The following is a 24,911-nucleotide window of genomic DNA, read 5'->3' as shown; positions in this document are numbered from 1 at the left end:
GTGGCATGGAACCTCCAGGAGCTCATGAGCTAGAATCACACACAGCCCCCACACATGGCCTCCTCCATCCCTACCCTCTGGGCTGAGATCCCTCCCCCTGCACCCCGGGGGCAGCTCACGAGCCCAGCTGGTCTTCCCACCAATCTCCCCTTGAACATAGAGACACAAAACAGCCATTAGCCTTTTCAGTTCAACCCGGTCCTAAAGCCAAGCTCTGGGTGGGGCACTGGGTACTCGGGAGCTGCTCTGCTGTGTCTGGGGAAGACAGGGTGGGGGGTGGGGGGGATTCTACTGTAATCCCACCTGCCAGATGGTGCATTAAGCCCAACAGGAGGATGTAAGAAAGCTGAAGATGACAGAAACCCACACCCAGCCAACAGAAACCTTCTTTCCTCCCGGGCTGAGTGGAGACTTTCCCAACCCAGAGGGCAGGGGGCAAGGACAGCAGCCTGAGGCTCAGCCCCACCGACCCCAGAAGGAAGGACACTCAGTCAACTCAGGGTGGTTTCCACCAGCCATTTTACTAATCTCCCTGGGGCTACAGAAGCACATGGCTAGTAGAGCTCGGCACTCAGGCCCTCGAAGGAGACTCTGTCCTGTTAGTGGTTGGATCACAGGGCAGACAGGCGAGCAGCACGTGACTCATCAAGTAAGGCAGTGGAATCAGGGTTGACCCACAGAGGAGGACACTTGGGCCCTGCTGCTCAACGACAACCAACTTTTCCAGGCACAGGTGACGAGGGTCCATTGCTCCCAGACTCTCAACAACTATTTCTTATCCATTAAGAAAGAGAAGACAGATTTCCTTCTGAAGTATCCAGACCGAGGTTATAAAAGAAAGCTTGCTTACATTTTGAACACTCTTGTGGGATTCCAAAAATCATGATGAACGCAAAACATGCAGGTGGCTAAGCAGGCTCCAGAGAGTCCAGAAACATCTCCATGTGGTCAGATCACATGGCAGGTGCTGCTTTTGGTGTCAGAATGTGGAACAGTGTCACAGTGATTCCCACAGCATCCATGACATCTCCCAAGCTTCCCGTGACTTGCACACCAGCTTTCAGCCGAACCTGACGGAGGGCCTGAAGGACCTAATTAGGAAGGTCATGAACACGCCAAGAGAACCAAGATCCAGGCTGGAGCAGTGAGCCACAGCAGAATGGCCTCTCCCCACAGCCACCTAACAGGGATCAGTGAAACTAAAGTTCATCCTGCACCCGAGGCCCCAGCAAAGGCATCCAAGTGTCTTCTCCAGCTCGGCTGCATTACAGAGAACACAGTGAACAGAGAGAGAGGAAGATGAAGCAGGGAAAAAACTTCCATCCAGATTTCCAAAGCAAGCTCCTCAAGTGGCCAGAGACTCAGACAAAAAGCAAAAACCAGTGGATAGATGGCTGGAAGGTACAAGGAGCTGTCAGTTTTCTAGTCTTTGCAGATTTAAAAATGAAGGACAGGGTTCTCTGAGTCCAGCAACAAGGCAGCCTGGGCTAGGAAACTCTTTTCTGTGTTTCTGGCATCAAGACAGCCCATGTTCTCTCTGTCCCTCTTCACTCCCAAGAGGCAGGACTGAAGGAAAGGCACATCACAGCAGTGTCGCCTGGGTGGGTGGGTGTGCTTCCTGATCCAGAGTTAGATGTCTTCACGGTGATCATGGGAACAGTATCCTTGCACTTAAAGCTCCAGTGACAGAACTGAGTCCCAGACCAGCAGCTCAAGATGGGAGAAGAGCCCTGCCAGGCTGTGTGATCAGGGCAGCACCTGCTGCTCCAACACCTCCTGGGTGACAATCACAGAGGTCATGGTTGCAGGAGGGCTCAGTAGAAGCGTTTTCGGCTCTGTTCCTGCCACTTGTTGTACAGTATGATCCCGATGACAATGGCAAATACAGAAAACACCAAAGAGAAAAAGACGATGAGGAAAAGAGCCAGGCCACTCAGGGGTGGCAGTGGTGCTGTCACTGAGGAAGCAAGAGAGAAGCCAGTCAGAATTAGAGCCCACCCAGATGGGAAGGACCAACAGCTAGCTATCGAGCACAAGCACCCGTTGCTGGGAGCTAGAGCTCAGCCCCTCCCTTTCCAGATGCCTCCATTTAAAACCTAAGCAGCCCTCCCACCACTCATCTGTAACATGGAGATTACAGGTTAATGTAAAAAAGCAGGGCAGGTGCTCCCTGTGCTTGGGAGAACAGAGAAAGGGCCAGCCCTGCTTGCTGTGCCCCCTATCACCCTGGACTCCCCCACCACTGCCCTATGACCTCCTCGCCAGTGGCAGGGCTGTTTGCCGGGGTCCCCAGTGCTCACTCTCAGGCAGTTTCATGTTGTCCACCGAGGGCAGGAACACATCCCGGTGCAGCTTCTCCTCTTCCGGTGTTCTCTCCACTGTCAGTTCAAACAGCTTCAGGGAAATGACGTCATGGTTGTCTAAAGGAAAAAACATGGATTACTCAAACCTCAAGAAGAGGTGTCTGGGAGTTCCTGTCATGGCTCAGAGATAATAAACCCAACTAGTGTCCATGAGGATGAGGGTTCGATCCCTGGTTTCACTCAGTGGGTTAAGGATCAGTGTTACCGTGACCTATAGTGTAGGTCGCAGACGTGGTTCGGATCCCACATTGCTGTGGCCGTGGTGTAGGCCGGCAACTGCGGCTCCAATTTGACGCCTAGTCTGGGAACTTCCATATGCTGCAGGTGCAGCCCTAAAAAAAATTTAAAATAAATAAATAAAATTTTTTTAAAAAGAGGTGTCTGGGTTCCAGCTTCTCATCCACAGCTAAGAAAGTGACCTGAAAAAAATTACTGAAACCCCTACTTCTCATCTAAAATTAAGGACAGGGAGCAGGGAATATTTCTACATTACCCTGTACTTAAAGTTTTTAATCAATAAGCATGCATTACCTATGTAATTTTAAAATTTAAAGAACTAAATTCCCAATCATATGTAAAACCTTCTAAGTGAAAGGAGACACAGCAGCCCTAAAGCGTCCCTCTAATGTGGAACACACACACACACACACACACACACACACACACACACGTGCGCGTGTGCGCACGCGCCCACATGTGAAACAAGAAAGGACCTCACAGCAGTTGTTGAATGGGCCACAAGCAGAGCACAGCTATTGGCCTTGAACACACTTCCCTCCTGAAGTGTGCCTAATCCTTTGTGGCTCCTTATAACTGAATCTCACTATTAATTACCAGAAAAGGATGAAGAAATTAGGGAAATTTTTTTCTCTCCCTTTTTAAAGTATCATTGCAAACTCATAGATGCAAACATATGTGAGGTGTTTCAGTTCACTCAAGTTATATCTCTTACTGATGCTCAACTCAACCCGTCCTTGTCCAGTGGGAGCCTATTGAAGTTGGCCTGAGTCCTTTTTCATGAACCCAGAAGTTTTTTTTGTTTTGTTTTGTTTTTTTGTCTTTTTGCCATTTCTAGGGCAGCTCCCGCGGCATATGGAGGCTCCCAGGCTAGGGGTCGAATCGGAGCTGCAGCCTCCGGCCTACGCCAGAGCCACAGCAACACGGGATCCGAGCCGCGTCTGCAACCTACACCACAGCTCACGGCAACGCCGGATCCTTAACCCACTGAGCAAGGGCAGGGATGGAACCTGCAACCTCATGGTTCCTAGTCGGATTCGTTAACCACTGCGCCACGAAGGGAACTCCCCAGAAGTTTTTTATATCTTCCCTGCTTTTCTGTATTTCCTCCCTCAGACCTGGCATCAGGCATATCTCCAAGAAGCTTTTGTTCCTCAGTGGGAACTGGTATTAAGAGACCACAAATATGAGTCCTAGGGGCACTCACTGCTACTATACTGGTTACTGGGGACCGGATTTCTTGCCATGTCTATTACTAATACAACATTTATAGCTGCTTGAACACAGAATCTTCAGCAGATGCCCAAGTTAAAAAAAAAAAAAAAAAAACTGGATTCGCCTTCAATCAGAAAAAAGTGTGTCCTCTGTGAGGACTGAGACTGAACCATGGGACGGGGTAAAAAGCCAGGGCAGTGCGCCTCCCCATGAAGGAAGGAGCATCAGAGGCTGGGACAGCTGGGAGGTGTCCTCACTTCCCCAGCAGTTTCCAACAATCCAGAGCAAAACAAGGAAGACGTCAGCCACAAAGACCTCAAGAGAAAGATACAATTTGGGAGTTCCCATTGTGGCATAGCAGAAACGAATCCGACTAGAAACCATGAGGATGTGGGATCAATCCCTGGCTTCACTCAGTGGGCTAAGGATCCAGCGTTGCTGTGAACTGTGGTGTAGGTCACAGACTCGGCTAGGATCCTGAACTGTTGTGAGCTGTGGTGTACACCGGCGGTTACAGTTCCAATTCAACCCCTAGCCTGGGACCTTCCACAGGCCACGAGTGCGATCCCAAAAAGCCAAAAAAAAAAAAAAAAAGGGAGAGGGGAAGAAAGAATGAAAGGAAGAAAGAAAAAAGAAAGAGAAATATGATTTGTATTTAGGGGTACACTATAGGCAGAAAACAAGGTCACATAATCCAGGTGTCATCACTAAAAACTTGAAACAAAGGATTTCTTGGGAGTTCCTGTCACGGCCTAGCGGTTAACAAACCCAACTGGCGTCCATGAGGACGTGGGTTTGATTCCTGGCCTCACTCAGTGCATTAAGGATCCTGCGTTGCTGTGGCTGTGGTGTAGGCTGGTGGCTACAGCTCCGATTGGACCCCTAGCCTGGGAACCTCCATATGCCGCAGGTACGGCCCTAGAAAGACAAAAAAAAGACCTGAACAAATAAATAAATAAAAACAAAGGACTCCCTGAGATAAAAACAAAATTATTCTCTTTGGTCATTTCTAAAAGCTGGGAACAACTTCCCACTGAAAAGTACAATAGGAGGTTAACTGAGCGGGTCCTAGAAACCTGGAAGCTCAAAAGAAACTTGTGGACAAGGACGCCTTTTTGAACTTGAGTCACATAACAAGATCCCACAGCAAAGATCTCAAGCCTCCCCCTACCTGTGCCAAGGTGACATGTCCCACAGCTCTGGCCTACCTGCATAGTATTTAGAACTAGCTGCCAAAACTAATCTTTAAGGAGTTCCCATCGTGGCGCAGCAGAAACGAATCCAACTAGAAACCATAAGGTTGCTGGTTCGATCCATGGCCTTGCTCAGTGGGTTAAGGAGCTGGCGTGGCCGTGAGCTGTGGTGTAGCTCGCAGACATTACTTGGATCTGGAGTTGCTGTGGCTCTGGCATAGGCCGGCAGCAACAGCTCCGATTAGACCCCTAGCCTGGGAACCTCCATATGCCACGGGTGTGGCTCTAAAGACAAAAGACAAAAACAAAAAAACAAAAAAAACCCTAATCTTTAAATGACAGAAAGGAGATCAATGGTCGCCTGGAGCCCAGGTAACAGAGGAATGCTACAAAGGGTCACAAGAGAACTTCTGGCCGTGATAGAAACATTCCGTATCTTAACGATGATAGTGGTTACATTTATGTAAACATTGATTAAAACTCTTCACACTACATAATTACGTGGAAAGCATTCTCAAGAGAATTGACTTAAAAAAAATTAGTTGCCAGAATTTTAAAAATCAGATTTCATTTTTTAAAAATCCAGGAGTTCCCACTGCAACAGGATTGGTGGCATCTTGGGAGCACTCACTGGTATACAGGTTTGATCACAAGCCCAGCAAAATGAGTTAAGGATCCAGTATTGCTACAGCTTCAGCTCAGGTCACGACTGTGGCTCGGATCTCATCCCTGGCCCAGGAACTCTGTATGCTGTGGGGTGGCCAAAAAACAAGAAGAAAAAAAGTCCAGATTTCCAGCTTCTCTTGAAAAACTAGAAGACATGGTCTCATTGAGCTCACCTTTTCCCTTGGCAACAATGGCTGGAACTGAGTAGATGCTGCCCATTTCAGATGATATCTTTCTTTTTTGCCTCAAGAATACTTGTTTTGTCTTTTGTCTTTAGAGCCGCACCCGTGGCATATGGAGGTTCCCATTTCAGATGATATCTTTCTTTTTTGCCTCAAGAATACTAGCTTCACTCATAATAAATCACACTAACCAAAAGAAACGAAAGTCGACTTCTTTACCTCCTCGCAAAAGATCTTATGATTGAGGCTAAAGCCAAAGGAGAGAATAAGCATATAAGAGAAGCTTCCAGAAGCTCCCTTCATGGCTCAGCGGTTAACAAACTCGACCAGGATCCATGAGGAAGGTAAGAGTTTCAGAGTAACTGGTCAAAAGAGCTGGACAAAGAGCGAACACACATAACAACAAAGAAACAGAGGAGCTTTTATAAGAATAGTGCTAACAGCTTGGCAGAGACACAAGTCCAGGTGCAGCACTGACCATGGTGGTAGAATGATAGAGGTGGATAGCCTGAAGACAGAAGCATCTGTACACATGACACGTTCAAGAGTCTGAGCACAAAGCAGAATGTGGTGTCAGTTTAGAAAAGGAAGGAGGGCAGAGTCAAGGAAAAGCTTTGTTAAGAGGACCTGAGCAGTCAGAGGCAGGGACAGGAGTCTGACTGTAGAAGCCCAGGCTAGAAGAGCTGGCATGATGAAGAGGCAAACACTGCTTTCTGTTACCATCAAACATCTCATGGAGACAACTGTCCCAGACAACCCCAGGCCTGGGCTTTTTAGGAATCCAGATACGAAGATGCAGAAGAAAAGCGTTCTCAGGGCATTGCTTCCCAGAGCTCTGCCTGCCTGGCTCTCCCCGCCACAGAAGCCTCCCCAAGGCCTGCCTATGGAGATGTGAACTCAGTCAGGGCAAGTAAGGGGTGCAAGTGGCAGTACCCGAGAGATCCCCAGTGATGGAGGAGGTGCCAAAATAGTAGCCCCGGGGCAGACGGACCCCGGGCACCTCTATGCAGTCCCTCCACTCATGCTTGCCGTCGATGTCCATCATTATCTAGAACAAAAAGAAGAAATCAATCAGGGCCAGGCCACGGAAGTGGGAGCAAGACAGGTCCATACCGCCAGTGGCTCCCAAACAGGGACTCACCGTCAAATGCCTCTTGACATATCGGATCACAAGGAAGGTGTCATAATGGAGATTGCGGACAATGGCTGTACAGCCCCCCAGCTCTGTAGGCCGCCCGTCCCGTTCATGATCATAGCTGAGGGAGCCATTGTTCACCATGGCTGAGATGTAGGGGAACACCCGCTGGGACAGCAAGGAAGGAAAAGCAGAGGATGGTAAGGAAGTACTCTCAGGCATGCCCACACGGACAGCAGCAGGAATTCTGCACATAAAGCTGAGCTCCCAACTCAGACCAGGGGACCACTCATCACTAGCTGTCCCTGAGAACCCACACTCAGGTGGTGGCTCAAGGGACACGGCCCAGAGCGACTGACCTCTGGGAAGCGACTGTACTTGCTTTCGGGAATCCTCCCTGCACCCTTCTGGAGTGGGTCTGAAAGGGCCCCTCTAACACTCTGGAATCTGACTAGAATCCTCCCAGAGATCACCCTTTGGCCCTTATATTCTACTGAAGACTGGTGCTTTTCTTATGTATATATCTATCTCCTCAGTTGCCACGTAAACTTCATGAAGAGAAAAATCATATGTTATGCTTCCCTGAGTGTGCCCACCTTAGCTCCGCCCCTTCCCTGCAGGGCAAGCATTTTGTATACAGCAGGTATTCTGAAAGTACCTGTTCAAATCAGGGAAATCTTTCTATTCAGGATAGCACCCTTCAAACTCTAAATTCCAAAATTCTGTAAGCAAATGATGCTAAATGGATTAGGACCCAGAAAGGGCAGTGCCAGAACCAAGCTGCTGGTGGTGTTCTCAAGCCACCTTCCAGTCCATTTAAGCTTCACCCACACATACCTTCTTCCAGGAACACTCAGGGCAAGGTTCTCCCACTCAGAGTTTCCCCATATCCCACTCATTCCCCCCGCCACCTCAGAGGCCCTCTCTCTCCAATAGAGTTGTGGAGCAAATGCTTCCTTAGAAACAATAAGCTAACCATTCCAGAGCGAGGCCAGTGTTAAGGCAGTGCAGAGAGCCAGGGGATGAAAGGACAGGAAACATGAGACATGCCATTTCTTTGGTGAGGTCCTCATTGCCCTAAACAGTCAACATGCAAGGTGAAGATGCAGTCGAAATCGGAGACTGGTGACTCTTGAGACAAAGCCACATGGATTCTAAACAGTAACAAATGTTGAATGGACACACAGGGAGTAGGGATGGCCATGGTGGGTCAAAAATTGAGTACCTGGACTCCTGGAGAATATCGCCTCTTCTGGGCCTGAGAGGGTCCAGCAGGTTATTATAAAAACAAGAGAGGGCACAGAAGACAGGAGACCAAGTCAGAAAGAAACAGCCCACGGGAGAGCTGTGACCCAACAGTGGTGGATGAGCAAACCGACCTAAATTCCCAAACAGAATTTCAGGGTCCATGGAGGGCGCCCTCCAAGTCCTGCCATCCCTCGAAATTATAGGCCAAACTATATGCACAGGGGCTTGTACATTTTCTGAGGAAATACTGCTGTCATCAGTTTCTCAAAGGGGTCCACTAGGAAGGCCTCTGTAACCCACAGAGGGTCCTGGAGCTTTCAGAAGCTTTGTAAAACACACAGCATCATACCCTTCAAGCAGGCCTTACTTTTGTCTCTGATACAACCCAAAGGACAGGCCATGAGTTTGTCTGTATCCAGACTACAGTATTTCTGCAGCAAAGGGAGAGACAGAAGTGATAAAGGGCTAAATTCTTCCAAATTCAAGATGCTACTGCCCAGGATCCCAGGATTTAGCTCTCAGAAGACAAAAATCCCACCACTTGAGAGACCATCAAATTAACTCTAATCCAAAGGGATCATTTACCCTCTAATTGAACTTATGGACATATCTTTCCAAATAGTTATTGTTAATCAAAACTACAACATGTCGGGAAGAAAAAGCCCCGTGGGAATGCTACAGCACAACAGATTTAGCAAAGTCATGAGGTTCAAGAGTGTTTAGCAACACAGTTGGTGAAGAAGAGTGAGCTAACACAGGGGCCAGATGGCACTGGGCCTTCCAGGTGGTAAGGGGCCTATAAGCCTCAGAACAGCTCCCCAGTGGTCTTCTCCTGCACTGCTGGTGGGAAACATACAGGACCGTTTAAATTGCCAGAAACTACTCTTTGGCAAGTATCATTTAGGATAAGGGCATTATGAGTATGTTAGCAGCAGTTTTCAGAAATGGGCTTCTGTCAAGAAAGGCTCCTGACTTCAGTGAACAATCAGGGAAAAGAAGGGATTAAAAATGCCCCTAGGGCTTTCCTCATTTATCAGACCCAGTGATCAGAAGTGTAAGTTGTAACTTTCAAGAAAATGCCCTGTCAAAACCAAAGGGGGTCTTACTCTTCCCAAGGCTGGAGAGGCATCCATTTACCCAGTACCAGCTGGAGGCAAACTGGGCCTCAGCATAACCTGGGGGAACTTTTCAACTGCATGTAAATATGGGTCCTGCAGTGAAGAATCTCATCCCCCAGGGCTAGAGTGGGGCACGGGACTATGTATTTTTTTTAAAAGGCACCACAGACGACAGGGATGTGCGGCCAAATTTAAGGAACACTGCACTAAACTGAATCCCACAGCTTCAGAGTTGGAATCCATCTACTTCAGCAACTCCTGACTTGGTCTTCAACTTTCACGTCACGTTAACAATAAGTCTTTAAATGCCATATTAACTCTCTATGTGCAGTCAGGAGTTCTTGAAGAATTTCTTGGGTACCCACTTATTCTACACAGGAGCTCATTTTCTTTCCTTGGAAAGCAGTCTTTATTACAGCCAGAACCAAAGGCTGAAGAATCCCACTGACTCAGGCAAAGGCGATTGTTTCATTCCTAATTTAACAGTCACCGAAAATTAGGAACTCCTACCTACTGTCCAAATGGTTGTTGCCTGAAGGGTGAAGAGATGTTTCCAATTTTTTGTACTACAAGGCTACTAACAAAAAAACAAAAAAAAAAGCCTTCGTGTGGTATTGTAACTTCAGCATATCTTGATTAAAAAGAGACAGAGAGGTTCCCATTGTGGTGCAGCAAAAATGAATCTGACTAGGAACCATGAGGTTTTGGGTTTGGTCCCTGGCCTCACTCAATGGGTTAAGGATCCGGCGTTGCCATGAGCTGTGGTGTAGGTCGCAGATGAGGCTCAGATCCCAAATTGCTATGGCTGTGGTGTAGGCCAGCCGCTGTAGCTCCAATTCAACCCCTAGCCTAGGAACCTCCATATGCCTTGGGTGTGGCCCTAAAAAGCAAAAAAAAAAAAAAAAAGAGAGACTCAGAATGTGTATATGAATAAAAAAATTTCTTTTAAAAAGCATGTGTAGATGTATGGATCCTATGCTAAAATTCCACAAGTGCAAGGCACACAAGCTGTCAACCACTAGGTAGAAAAGAAGCACACCTGGCCCTCTGTAATCAGGGAGACCTGGTTCTAAATGCACGTATACCAACCCCCACCTGTGTAACCTTGGATGGATTGATCGTCTGAGATTCTACTTCCTCAGTGTAAGTGGGGAGAATAACACACAGTTCACAGGGTCAATTATGAAGATGAAATGAAACATGTAAAGCATTCAAAAGGGAGTCAATGTTTATTCAGGAGTTCCCACTGTGGCGCAACGGGATTGGAAGTTCTTAGGAGCCCTGGGATGCGGGTTCGAAGCTGGGCCCAGCACAGTGGGTTAAGGATCTGGCGTTGCTGCAGCTGCAGCAAAGCGCCCATGTGTGCACAAAGTAAAAGGATAAAGCCTATGAGTAAAACATTAACTTTTGGGGAAATCTGGGTGAAGAGCATTCTAGAATTCTTTGTTGCATTACTGTATCTTATCTGTGAGTCTGAAATTACACTAAAATGAAAAAATTCTGAAGACTAATCTGAATCAAGTATTTACAGCACACTTAAAATTTCAAAATTGAAAAAAGTTTTAAAACAGTATGTTCAACCGCGACAATGCAACATTTTCATTTTCAAAAAGATGCTTATACAGTTCTGTGGGACTTCAAGGCTTCTCCAAGGAGATAAAACTCAAAAAGCCTCCAGCCGAGATGAGAACTGCCAGACCCTTAAAAGCCCACCTGTCTCACTGTAATTGTTACAAAATCCCTAAGGACCTCCACACCGCAGCAACTTGACCTGCTCCTTCCTGCCCCCAACTAGAAAATATAGCCACTCCTTACCCTGCCTCCAACCAACCAGCCGGTGTATCAGAAGACCCCATCCTTCCCCAACCAACCAGTAAGTGTTATCAGAAGACTCCATCCTTCCCCAACCAATCATCAGGTCAACATGTGCATGGCAAAACCACTCCTCGCACTTTGTCTTTGGGCTATAAAAACAGACACGACATGCGCACAGAGTTGGCTCTTCCTGATTATCAGGATGTTGGCCCACTGTGTTAACAGTGTCAATTGCCTCAATAAACTTGTCTTTTCTACATCTTGGTTTAAATCCGGAAAATTCTTTTTCCACCCATGTGCAGAGACCACTCAAGTTCTGTTTTTGTTTTAGCCTCTTCTGATTTTTCTATAATGAGCTTCTGTGTAGAAATAAGAATTAAGAAGTTACCGTTGGGAGTTCCCGTCGTGGCACGGTGGTTAAGGAATCCGACTAGGAACCATGAGGTTGCCGGTTCGGTCCCTGGCCTTGCTCAGTGGGTTAACGATCTGGCATGGCCGTGAGCTGTGGTGTAGGTTGCAGACGCGGCTTGGATCCAGCATTGCTATGGCTGTGGCGTAGGCCAGCGGCTACAGGACTGATTAGACCCCTAGCCTGGGAACCTCCATATGCTGGATCCCCCTGGGAACCCCCATATGCTGCGGGAGCAGCCCTAGAAAAGACAAAAAAAAAAAAAAGAAGTTACCATTGTGGCTCAGTGGTAACCCAGCCTGACTAGTATCCATGAGGACATGGGTTTGATCCCTGGCTTCACTCAGTGGTTTAAGGATCTGGCGCTGCCTTGAGCTGTGGTGTGGGTCGAATGAAGACAAAGCTCAGATCTGGCATTGCTATGGCTGTGGTGTAGGCTGGCAGCCATAGCTCCCATTAGACCCCTAACCTGGGAACTTTCATACACCATGGGTGCAGCCCTAAAAAAGCCAAAAGAAAAAAAAAAAAAAAAGAATTAACAAAGCAAATGCCTCTTCCACAGCATCTGCCTTCACATTCCCATTTGATCCCTCCTTTGGATCACTAGTGGGACACATTCACTGCCATTTCCCCAGATAGATGCTTCTCAGACTTCCAAAACTTTCTAAGCTTACTGGTCCTACAATAATCTTCATCCACCTGACCCTTTGTGCAGGAATCTGGATAAAGAGATAACTGGTTAACTCAGCAATATATATCCTAATTTTTTTTTCTTTTTTGGCCACCCCAAGGCATATGGAACTCCCAAGCCAGGGACCAGATATAAGCCATAGCTGCAACCTAAGCCACAGCTGCAGCAACACCAGATCCTTAACCCACTGTGCTGGGGATCAAACCTGCATCCCAGCGCTCCCAAGATGCCGCCAATCCCACCACACCACAGCAGGAACTCTTATACATCATATTTAGAAAGAGTGCGATCAGTGAGATTCTCACCATATAATTAGGCAGCATGAAAAGGCCCTGATCCATAAGCCCCCAAACCACTACTAACCTAGACCAGTGGCGGCTCTGTCCCCAAGTCTCAAAGCTCCTCAACTGGAGGATTCAAAACAGTGGTGCTTCTGACTGCCTGGAAGAACTTCACATCCATGAACAGCATCAGGACCTCTTAAACTCACGGGATGATTTTTATCCCACTCATCTTAATTGTGACCCCACTAGAACCCAAATCATGAAATCTGGGGACTTCAACAGAGTACCTAAAATCAGGAAACTTTAAGCTCAAGGTACTCCTCAAACACTGAAGTTCATAACCGATCTACTCAGATTACAAATGCCAAGATTCAGAACACAAAATAAGAGGCCTTCATCTCCCTGCTACCCACCGATATAAATACTTCTTAATAATGAGAAGAGATGGAGTTCCCATTGTGGCGCAGTGGTTAACGAATCCGACTAGGAACCGTGAGGTTGCGGGTTTGATCCCTGGCCTTGCTCAGTGGGTTAAGGATCCGGCGTTGCTGTGCACTGTGGTGTAGGTTGCAGATGCAGCTCGGATCCCACGTTGCTATGGCTCTGGTGTAGGCTGGCAGCTACAGCTCCGATTGGACCCCTAGCCTGGGCACCTCCATATGCCGCAGGAGCAGCCCTAGAAAAGGCAAAAAGACAATAAATAAATAAATAATACTTTATAGTTCTCAGAGTTTTTTGGTTAAACTTATTCTTTTCTTTTTGCTTTTTTAGGGCTGTAACTGCAGCATATGGAGATTCCCAGGCTAGGGGTTGAATCGGAGCTGCAGCTGCCAGCCTACACCACAGCCAGAGCAACGTGGGATCTGAGCTATGTCTGTGACCCACACCACAGCTCACAGCAATGCCGGATCCTTAACCCACTGAGTGAGGCCAGGGATCGAACCTGCAGCCTCATGGTTCCTAGTCTGATTCGTTTACGCTGTGCCACAATGGGAACTCCTAAACTTATTCTTTTTGGTGATAGTTAATGGAAATGTTTTCTTACTTTCATCTTATGATTATTCAATGCAAGCACATAAAGTACAACAGACATTTTAATGTTTACCCTGTATCCTGTAGCCTTGCTGAATTCATTAGTTCTAACTGTTTTTCTGAATTCTTTAGGATTTTCTATATATTAGATCCCATCATCTACAAATAGAACTAGCTACTTTCTTCCCAATCTGGAGGTTCATTTTTATTTTCTTGCCTAGCTGCCCTGACTACAACCTCCAGTACAATGAGGAAGAAAAATGGCAAGAGCAGATATCCTTGCCTTATTCCTTATCTTAGGGGGAAAGCATTAAGCATGATGTAGCTGGGGGGTTTTCATACATGTCCTTTATCAAGTTAAGGAAGTTCCCTTCTGGCACTGATTTGTTGAGAATTTTTATAATCATAAAACGGTATTAAATTTTGTCAAGTACTTTTTCTATATCTATTGATATGATCACATGGTTTTTGTTCTTTACTCTAGTAATATGGTCTATCATATTAATGTTCAGATATTAAACCAAATATGAACTCCTAGCATAATGACACTTGGTCACGGTGTACAGTCCTTTTTATATGTTGCTAGATTTGGTTTACTAGTATTTTGTTGATAACGTTTACATCTATATTTACAAGAGATGTTGGTCTGCAGTTTCTTTTTCTTGTGATGTCTTTATCAGCTTTGGTATCAGGAGAATACTGGTCTCAAAGAATGCATCTGTTAGCATCTTTCATTTTCCATATGGGTTTGAGAATTAGTATTAATTTGACTTTGGTAGAATTTACCAGTGAAGCCATATGGGCCTGAGCTTTTCTTTGTGAACATTTTTTGAGGACTAATTCAATATCTTTACTTGTTACAGAGCTAGCCAGATTTTCTCTTTCTTCAACTATTACTTTAACAGCCATTTATGATCTGATAATCTCACTGTGACACAGGTGGTACCTCGTACTCCAAATACTAAAGCTCTTGACTTACCTCAACTATAATTCCTGTATTGCTCACTGGGAAAGTGGGGTTATGTGATTTTGAACAACATGCCCTGATTTCAGAGAGCAAGTCTAAGCTCAGTCTATATCCTAAACCCCCTCATTCCCTTCTCAGATACATTAATGGTCGCTACTATTTTCCCAATATTTCCTCATAAACAAATGTGGTAGGAAGTAAAGTGAGCAACAAAGTCAAGTGCACTCTGCTGACAAGGAAACAAGAAACCAGAGAGACAGTTTGACCACTGCCTTGAGGATCAGTTCAATTGGTTCCACCCACCCCACCTGCTCATTATTCTCACCTAATATGACTTCAACACATGGATGTTTCCAAGTTTTCAAAAGTTATGGTACTTGTCACCCTCTCCTTATGCATTCAAGATAAAGCAAACCAATGAGACTGCAGACTCTGGAGTCAAACGTAGTACCTGGGTGTCACTGACAAGTTTTTTAACCTCTTTGTACTTCAGTTTTTGTTTCTGTGCTTCAGTTTCTTACCCATAATGTAGGTATATTAATAACTATCCCCAAATGGTTGTTCTAAGTAAGTAAGACATGTGAAAGCACTTTGAACAATGCCTTTAACTGTGATGTCAAAATAAACCATGCCACTGACAAAACACATTTGACTTCACCCTCTGAAATAGTTCCAGGTTGTTGGGATGTAAAAAGGAGTACATGTTCTCCACTCTCTGCACTGAGCATAGGCTCTAAGAAACGAAACTGCAGAGGCGATCACATGAGAATACATGTCTCCTTTCTCAGGGCAATCAACCTGGCAAAAGAAAACAACGGCTGGGAGGTAGAAGAGTACCATAGTTAAAAGCACAGCCTCTGGAATCAGGTGGACCTGTGTTCAAAATCTGGCTCCACCTTATACTGGCTATCACCTTGAACAAGACACACATCTTCTCTAAGCTTCTGTTTATGCACTGATAAAATGGGAAAAATAATGTTGACTATAAGGAGATCTGATGAGCATCAAAATAATAAATGTTAAATAAACAATAAGAAACAAGGATGATGTTGGTTCAGGAGTTCTCAATCTTGGCTATATACAGGACTCACCTGGAGATCTCTGAAAAGCAAGAGTTCCCAGATTGCACCTAAACAAACAGCATCAGACTCTCTGAGCTTGGGGCCTAGACATTGGTAGGATAAAACACTCTCCAGGTAACTCCAAGCAAACCAGAAAATAAGTCCCAATATGAAATGATTTTTTTTTGACTGAACTGTAGCAAGTGGAAGTTCTTAGACCAAGGATCAAGCCTGCACCATAGCAGTGATCCAAGCTACTGCAGTGGAAATGCCACATCCTTAACCCACTGCAGCATGAGGGAACTCCTCAAACTAATTTTTTTTCTTTTATGGCTGCACATGTAGCATATGAAAGTTCCCAGGCCAAGGGTCAAATCAGAGTTGCAGCTGCTGGTCTATGCCACAGCCACAGCCACTTGGGACCCAAGCTGTGTCTGCCACCTATACCACAGCTCCCAGCAATGCCGGGTCCTTAACACACACTGAGTGAGGCTAGGGATCAAACTTGAATCCTCATGGATATTAGTTGGATTCTTTTTTTTTTTTTGGTCTTTTCTAGGGCCACACCTGTGGCACTTGAAGGTTCCCAGGCTAGGGTCTAACCGGAGCTGTACTGCGGGTCTACGCTACAGCAACGTGGCATCCGAGCCACGTTTTCAACCTACAACAGAGCTTACGGCAACACCAGATCCTTAACCCACTGAGCGAGGCCAGGGATTGAACCCACAACCTCATGGTTCCTCATCGGAGTCATTAACCACTGAGCCATGACAGGAACTCCACTAGTTGGATTCTTAACCCACTGAGCCACCACAGAACTCCCTTCGGAAACTAATATTTCTGATTAACATCTACTCTCCTTAAAAAATAAGGCCCACCAGATTTGCCCTGTAGCTCAGTATTACTATTTGAGAGTTTGAACGCTTTACTTGTGGGAGTGACAGAGAGCCATGTTTAAAACTTTAGTCAAGTCCTGAAGCCCATGCCTCTTATTCGGATGCATTTCTAACTACCACTTTTGCCTCAGCATGCCTGCAAAACTAGTCACGACATTCCCCTCATTAAAATCCCTTAAGGGGAGTTCCCGTCGTGGCGCAGTGGTTAACGAATCCGACTAGGAACCATGAGGTTGCGGGTTCGGTCCCTGGCCTTGCTCAGTGGGTTAACGATCCAGCGTTGCCGTGAGCTGTGGTGTAGGTTGCAGACTCGGCTCGGATCCCGCGTTGCTGTGGCTCTGGCTTAGGCCCATGGCTACAGCTCTGATTAGACGCCTAGCCTGGAAACTTCCATATGTCTCGGGAGTGGCCCAAGAAATAACAAAAAGACAGAAAAAAATAAAATAAAAAATAAGATCCCTTAGGGACTTGCATGCAATTCACCTGCAATTCACCTGAATTGCAATTCTTTGCTATTCCCAAATAAACTTATTTTGCTGGTAAAAATAAATTTAACAATAAATAAAATAAAATCCTTTAATGCACTTGCCCCATTAAAATACTGAGAAATCCACACTTTTCATCAGGCACACCACCGTCAGAAGCTGGCTCCACAGTGCGTGGTGAGGACAATTGCTCTAGTGCTGGTCTAAACAGCCAAGTTACCAACCACCCAAGGAGACACTGCTCAATCTCAGTGGCCAGTTAGCTTGCTCAAGGGGGAAGAGTGTCAGCACTAAAGAATGCAACGTGAACGGCGGCCCCTGGAATCATGCAACATGGCAAGACCGAGGGCCTTGTCTTCTTTCTAGCCTCATCTCTCTCTGACCACCCCTGCTTTTTCCCCTCATACCCACTGTTGCTTCTCTAACTTTATCACCTTAACACATGTTTTTCCCTCTGCCCTGGTTCCTAATTCCGCAGGCTTCAATGTCAATGTCACTTCCTGTGAGAAGTGTTTTCCAACCACTGTCCCCACCACCACCGTCCCACCCCAGGCTGCAGGTTCCTGCTAGGTCTTCCTATAGTCCCCCATAGCGCCCCCATCAGCACCCTCACGCATCAGTGTAACTGAGTACAAGGACCATGTTGGTCTTGTTCACTCATTCCCAGGGCCTGGTATCAAGAAAGTGCTTAATGTCTGGCAGAGTGAAGAAAGAGCCCAGATGCAACATGGAAAGGCAAGTCTGTAAGTGACCCATAACAAAAGGTTCCTCTCCTAATTCAGGCCTCACTCTCCACTTCCTCTAATGGGAACTCTGTAAGAAATGTGAAAAATCTGGGTGTTCCATACACAATGATCTGTTCATCCAATTTTTTTACCAGTCTGAAATTTTTCATAAAGAACTTTTGGAGAGGAGTTCCCGTCATAGCGCAGTGGAAACGGATCAGACTAAGAACCATGAGGTTCCGGGTTCAATCCCTGGACCTTGCTCAGTGAGTTAAGGATCTGGCATTGCTGTGAGCTGTGGTGTAGGTCACAGACGCGGCTCGGATCCTGCACTGCTGTGGCTGTGGCGTAGGCTGGTGGCTACAGCTCTGATTAGACCCCTAGCCTGGGAATCTCTATATGCCTTGAGTGTGGCCCTAAAAAGCAAAAAAAAAAAAAAAAGAAAAGAATTTTGGTGAAAAAAATAAAGTAACCTCTGCATCCATTCCTCATCCTGCCTTTCTTGCTAAATATGATTTAGCTAAGGATACCAAATGAAAAGGTGTCATAATTATTTCCCACCAACTGCCGGCACGGCCATTGGGCAGAGAGAGAGAGAGAGAGAGAGGGAACATAGACCTTTGCTAGTATAAGAAAGTACTAACAAACCCTTAGGGTCAGCTAACAAAAAGCGAGAAGCTTCTGCCAACAGCCAGTTATCAGGTTTCAATAAAATGCTGAGATTTCATCAATTTCCTTTTACAGCCTTTCCTAGAGAAGAGGAGACTTGCTGTCCAGGTCTGAGAAGAGGAAGAAGAAAAGGAAGCTGGCAAGGGGGAGCAAGCTGCAGAAGAGAACTCAGCAGAGATTCAGGCCGTCAGGTCAGTGGAGCTACATAAATTCAGTTTGCTCACAGGCTGGGCAAGGAGCCACATCACCAACCAGCCACGCATGCTCAAGCATAGCGGCTATCAATGTACCAAGAGAGAACACTGTTAGCACTGAAGAAAAAGTCCCCGATCACAACAGCCCTTCCCAAGACTGTGCACCATCAACAGTTCTCTCCAGAAAAAGCCCTGACATAGACATTAACTCTTGAAGTTCAACAGACGAAGAAAATAGAACCAAACCCCTCATTTTCTTTCCCCTCTGTTCCCTTCTGAACAATGTTCCTGAGGCAAAGGACTATGATGTCAGTACAGCTGACCTAAGCTCTGACACTTGCCATTACCTCTTGCTGCTTCTCCTCATTGGGATAGGTGTCTACAAATACTCCCAGCCCCACAAATTTGTCCATGTTTCCAAACACGGGCCCTAGAGAGAAAGAACAGATGATGAACAATGAAATAAGGCCAAGAGTTGATAAAGGAATAACATATCACTATGATGGAGGAAAAAGTCAAATTCAAATGACTCCCAGGCTTCTCTCTAAGATGAGGAAACACACCTGTAAAAACAGCCAGTGAAGGGCACGGCCTGTGACAAGCACTCAGTAAGCATCTGGAGCTGTCTGTCGTTAAAGGTGGGGAAAGAAAGAAGGCCAGCGCCACCATGTTTAGCACCCCAGCTGCTCCCAAACTGGTGGCTAAGGTGCCCCTAGAGAATTATGCTTCACAAACACTCAGTGATGACTATGCCCGAGAGAGAACTGAATTCCCAAATTCCCACTTCTTGCTGCAGAAGAGATCAGGTCAAATCAGGCTCAGTTTGCCAGGTACTTGGAGCAATGGCTCCCGAACAACAAGGAAAAACAGATAACTCTTCTCCTTTCTCCTGACCTAGGAATTCTGAGATGGGTCCCTGTGCATGTCCAGAAGAAACCAGTGCACCCCATGTCAGTGTCTGGGACGGCCAGTGCTTTCCTCCACCAACCAGCAGGGTGGTTTCAAAAGGAAAGCAGAAGTAACTGATAAGCAAGAAATCACCCCAGGATGAGTCAAGTTCAGCTGCTTTTTGGACCTTATTCTAGAGTCTAGAGAGACCAGTCTTCATCCACAGACACCAAGCAGAGGGAATACCTGGCACTGTAGGGACGTGCCCTTCTCAAAGGCCTATCCCACCCCACACAAGAGCAACCCAGGGGCCAGTACCTGGCTGCATCCGATCCTTTGTGTACCAGATCGCCAAGCCATCCCCATGCAGATTCTTCTTCCCTTGTCCGTGGATTCTGAAGTGCACCTGCAACTCCCAGTCTCTCAGGAAACAAGGCTAAAGTGAAAAAGACACTGGAATCAATGAGGAGAATGAAGCACAAAGCCCCACAGGCCCTCATCCACAGTCTACAGACTTGGAAAACACAAAGGCAGGTGACATAAGGCTCTAAGGGTTAAAATCAAAATCTAAGACTTGCTAAGTGTGTATGTCGTAAAATTAAACAGATTGAGCCATTCAACTGTACACGACATTGAACATGAAAAGTGAAAACACCTCCCAGTTATCTTCAACATCTCCCAACAGAAACAGGATAGCATTCCAAAGTTGGAAAAGACAAGAGAACGAATTGGACTCCCGGGATCCCACATCCACCCAGCCAAGCATCTCAGCCTGAAGAGAAGAGGGGGCTACTGACTACACACTTATTCACAACTTAAGCTTGCTCCTCTGACAGAAAGACTAAAAAGCTTGGGTTTAAAGAAAGGTGAAAGCTTCCCTCATTATAGAAGAAGATAAGCTAAGTCATTATGAAAAGGTCTCCAGGATTAATTAGCAAATGCTATAAACAACTATCTAGACCTGGTCTGATGCCAAACTGAGGGGGCAACCCAGAGTTCCCACGAGAAGGGGAAAGCTACACCCTCCACGATCTCATGCCCAGGGCCCAGAAGCATAAATGCAGCAAAGGAGAATACCACCACCCCACCACAGGGACAGCCTCTGGTGGAAAAGCATTAGGAGGTGGGTACTAAACAGACTCCTGTTTTTCTTGTTTTGAATTGTGTATCAAAACCCCGGAAAAATGGAGAAGGAGGTAAATGGATGGTTAAGTGTTCTAAATAGCTGAACACTTTCAAGGAGAAACCAGAGTGGGTATTTGATTTACAGAGGCTCCTGGTTAAAGTTCACCATGAAGAAAGAAGGGAAGGAAGAGCAGATAGACCAGCAGGGTTCAGCCAAAGCCCCTCCAAACAGCTTGTTCCGGCTCTTGCGCAACACACTGCTAGATCATTTTCAGTTTTCATTTTCAATTTCTGGGAAATCTTCCAAAAGTGTTAGTATTAGAAGTACACAGTCAAAATGAAAGGGGTGTGGATACTTCTTAATTCACCAAAGAACCCTCACATCTCCAATAGCTTCCCTTCCTCTGATGAGCCCAGTCCTTGAGTTACCATTCTGGGTTCTCATCTTTTTGCTATTTCATTTATATTTCAGGAAAAGAGTGAACTTCAGTGGCAGGAAAGTGCCCCACACCCAGGCATTATGCCAATGGGAAGAAGGCAGGGCCAGAGAAGTTCAAAATGAGCTAAAAAGTGTCTGATACTTATCCTTGGCCATAAGTAGCACAATGCTATAGAGTTTTGCTCAGGGCTGTGTCCAACAGTGGGTCTCAAACTTTGCAGCACATTTAGATGCACCTAGGGAACTTTTAAAAATCTCAACATGCAAGCCACATCCCAATTAAATGAGATTCTCTGAGGGTGGGACCCAGCCACCAGCTCTAATAGACGGCCAAATTGGAGAACCACTGCTCAAACAAATCTATCCTAGTCAAATAACTCAGAAATAAGAGTTCCCATTGTGGCGCAGCGGAAACAAATCTGACTAGGAACTATGACATTACAGGTTCCATCCCTGGCCTCACTCAGTGTGTTAAGGATCTGGCGCTACCGTGAGCTGTGGTGTAGGTCGCAGACACGGCTTGGATCTGATGTTGCTGTGGCTGTGGTGTAGGCCAGCAGCTGTAGCTCCAATTAGTCTCCTAGTCTGGGAACCTCCATATGCCGTGGTGTGGTGCAAAAAACAAAACAAAACAAAAACAAAACAAGTAACTCAGAAACAGTGCCAAAGCTCATCATGAGAGTCAAATAACAAAAAAATACAGGTATCAGAGAATCTGAAAAAGAGCAGGATAACTAGATCCTAGACTAGAATCGCTGCTACATAAGAGAATTACATAGAGACACTGAGCAAGAGAGCTGCAAAGTATCAAGTCTTGGATGAAATCATTTATAACCCACAGACTTCCACTGATGAATCTTGGAACAGACAGATAACAACAGCACACTTCTGTAACCATTTTAACTTTCCAAAGCTTTCTCCTGCCTATTGCCTTATTTTATTCTCACAATAACCCTGGTGGGCAAGTAGAACAGGCATTATGAAGCTGATCTGTCAGCTGGAGAGACTGAAAACTGAGAGACAATAAGGAACTGCCAGGGCCCACCGTGGGCCTGTGATACAGCTAGAAGGAGTACCCAAGCCTTTGAACTGCCAGCCCTATTCTACTGGAACACACTGCCCTGCATTCTGGACAGGAACCAGCTCAGCACTACGATCTGGGTTAACAGGCCAGCTTGCACAAACAGTTCATGGAGAAATTCTCTCATCTCTCTGCTCCTTTAGAATTCTCTGCCACATAAAACGGACAGGGAAGAGAAAGCGTTCCCTTTGCTGAGGTTCAATTATCTACAACTAATGATTAAAAAAACACTTAAAAGTAAGTTCTTAGTGTCTGAGAACCCAAGAGAAAAGTATTAAAGGATGCCAAGGTCACACTCCCAAAAGTAAAGTGGTCATAAAAGATTTAGAAAGAGCCCTGGAAACCAAAAAGAAAGCATCATCTTACACTTGTACAAAATCACAGTGCAGCCACACCAGGAATACTGCATTCACTTCTTGCCGCCATACCTCAAGGAAGACAATGTAGCTAGAAAAGGCCCAGAGAAGGACAAGTAAAATGACCAAGGGCTCAAAGTGGCTTTTACATGAAAATAAAATTTAAAATTAGACTCTTCAAAATGAAATAACAAGGGGGGAGGGATACTGGGATGAATGTGGGATAAATTTAAAAGAACAGTCTTCTATTTTATAAAACAAAGTAATTCAACGTAAGTTAACTTATTAACCTCCAAAAAGTTATACGCTGTCTATCAGGAATTAAAGACATTTCAGAAAATAGAATCAAAATTAATTATTTGCTATAATTAGGGCAACAGAGAGTATCTCCCTCAATATCCGATTTAACAATGAAGGTCATCATAATCTCTGAAATGAGAATCCTTGATATCCACAAAAGACAGAATACTGGGAATAGACAGTAAAAATTAAGTCAGTATGCCACTGGTGAACTTTTGAGTACTTTTCTAGGTCACCAACACAGGAGGGAGAAAGATTCTTACCACCCGGTTCCACAGGGCACCCTGTTTACTTTGCATATCTGGGGTCAGGCGGATATACTGTGTCATCACCATGGCATTGCCCATCAGATTCCACAGAGAGGAACTGCCCGTGCCCACACCTATGGGAGGAAATAGATCAGTTCATTCATTCAACACCAAACCGACTAAAAAGCCATCACGGACCCTCCAAAAGATGGAGTCATCATCTTTTTTTCCCCTTTCATGGCACTCAGTCTCCCACCTTCTGTCACTCAAAAAGTTCTAACTCCTTACCATGTTTACCACTTCCTGTCATAAAGACCCTCTCAGGTGAAGAGCATATCAGAGCTGTCACTTAATCCATGCCACAGTAATCACAGCTCAGATCCATTCTTCCCCATTTCATATGCGAGTAAATTTGACCACCATGAGAGAAAAAAATTCCCCAATTAACCAAAAAAAGCTTGACTCTCTGGGGCTTAATCACGTTCTTTCTTTAAACAACCAAGGTGTGAAGCTACCTTTCCCCTTACCTCAGACTATCAGCCCCTTGAGAGTGACAACTTTGTATCTGTATAACCCACAGTATTAGCAACGCAGAGGAGGTGCTGGATGCATCTGCTAAGTCAATAAATGATCACCCTTAGCAGCAGTGTATACTCTCTTGCGCTTTGTGTTGTTTGTGTGCTGTCCCCCTGCCCTCCAGTGGGGAAACAGACTTGTGTTAATTAAGCCATCTGCACTGACTTGGTCTTCTTTGTAGCTAACTATAAATTTTCTGGTTGATGAGCTGTGCAGAGCGACATATGAACGGCATGTGAACACTCAACAGAGCAAAGTTAAACAGACTCTTTCATCAACAGGACTCCAGGATTGGAGAACAGGTGTCTTAAACGGCAACAGAATTTTACTTTCCCAGTCTGGCCAAGTTCTACCCTAGTTTTGCCTCCTGATGTATTTCTAGCACATACACAGCTCCGTCCAGAGCCCAGCTCATTGCTAGTGGCCCTCGATCACTACCACTATTCGCAGTTCTCTCCCCTTCCCACATAACTCTTGTCCAACTCTAAGTTCCCCCTTCATCCAGGCCTAGCGCTTACTGGCCTTAGTGTCTTAGAGCCCTGCTTCCACCTGCTAGAAACTTCTAGGGCTAAGTGTGAGGCAGGGGGTGGGGTGGAACCTGACCTCTGACCTTAGGACCCAAGGCTCCCAAACACAGCGAGAGTCCACAGGAGCCCCCACCCTCCCCGCCTGTAGTTTCCTCGGGGCCACGAAGCCTTCGCCGCCCCCACTTCTATGAACAAGCTCAGGTCCCGACGCCCTCCCCGCGCACGACCACCTCGCCCCCGGCGCCTCACCCTGGTAGGGCTTCGACAGCGAGTGCTCCCGTTTCAAGTACTCGAACGTCTGACCCGCCCCGACTTGCCGTGGCCCCTGCCCAGACCCTAGCAAAAGAAGAAGGAGCAACATCCTGGACCCATCTCGAGTCGACAAACGCCGCCACCACCGCTGCCACCACCCAGAGGGTCCCAAAGTCGCCGCCATCTTTCCCACCGCCGACCCTTCATCAAAAGCCCGCCCTGTCCCCCAAGCCATTGGCCCATAGAACGATCTTCCCCCCGTCCCATTGGCTTTTGTCGAGTCACCGCCCCTGCAGGTGAACATCTCACCGATTGGCTGGCTGGAGTAGCAGTTGCCTTGTCAACCCAGGAAAGGGGCGCGGCCGAATGCCTGAGCTCGCCTATTTGCCTTTGTCCCGAGCGCCACTAGGCCTCCTGGGATACGAAGTGATTTCCGTTTTTGTCTCTGTGTTCTAGAGTAAATTTAAGCAAATAAAATGTTTCTTTTAGTCTTACGCAAACATTCTGTCCTCTCTGCCTTAGCAACCTCGTGAT

The 24,911-nt window shown here is 46.2% G+C and overlaps 1 protein-coding gene across 3 annotated transcripts; it reads right to left on the bottom strand.

Annotated features, from left to right (window-relative positions):
- Positions 1 to 502: 502 nt before the first annotated feature.
- LMAN2L (lectin, mannose binding 2 like) lies at positions 503 to 24,607 on the bottom strand. Of its 3 annotated transcripts, none has more exons than XM_047781541.1 (9): positions 24,375 to 24,590; positions 23,038 to 23,156; positions 19,792 to 19,909; positions 18,933 to 19,015; positions 8,217 to 8,249; positions 6,998 to 7,159; positions 6,790 to 6,904; positions 2,301 to 2,420; positions 503 to 1,957 (listed from the first exon to the last, which is right to left on the bottom strand). In XM_047781541.1, exons 1-9 carry the CDS (start codon positions 24,559 to 24,561, stop codon positions 1,815 to 1,817), a joined length of 1,080 nt encoding a protein of 359 aa, XP_047637497.1. In that variant the 5' UTR covers positions 24,562 to 24,590; the 3' UTR covers positions 503 to 1,814. The 3 variants fall into 3 exon arrangements, with proteins under 3 accessions (XP_047637497.1, XP_047637500.1, XP_047637498.1); XM_047781544.1 differs by lacking the exon at positions 24,375 to 24,590 and adding an exon at positions 22,485 to 22,565 and having other exon boundaries at positions 23,038 to 24,322; XM_047781542.1 differs by lacking the exon at positions 8,217 to 8,249 and having other exon boundaries at positions 24,375 to 24,607.
- Between the last annotated feature and the right edge of the window lie 304 nt (positions 24,608 to 24,911).

The sequence above is a fragment of the Phacochoerus africanus genome, chromosome 5, assembly GCF_016906955.1.
Source record: "Phacochoerus africanus isolate WHEZ1 chromosome 5, ROS_Pafr_v1, whole genome shotgun sequence".
Lineage (NCBI taxonomy): Eukaryota > Metazoa > Chordata > Mammalia > Artiodactyla > Suidae > Phacochoerus > Phacochoerus africanus.
Note: the sequence above shows the minus strand (reverse complement) of the source record. Positions and strands in the feature narration are given on the sequence as shown.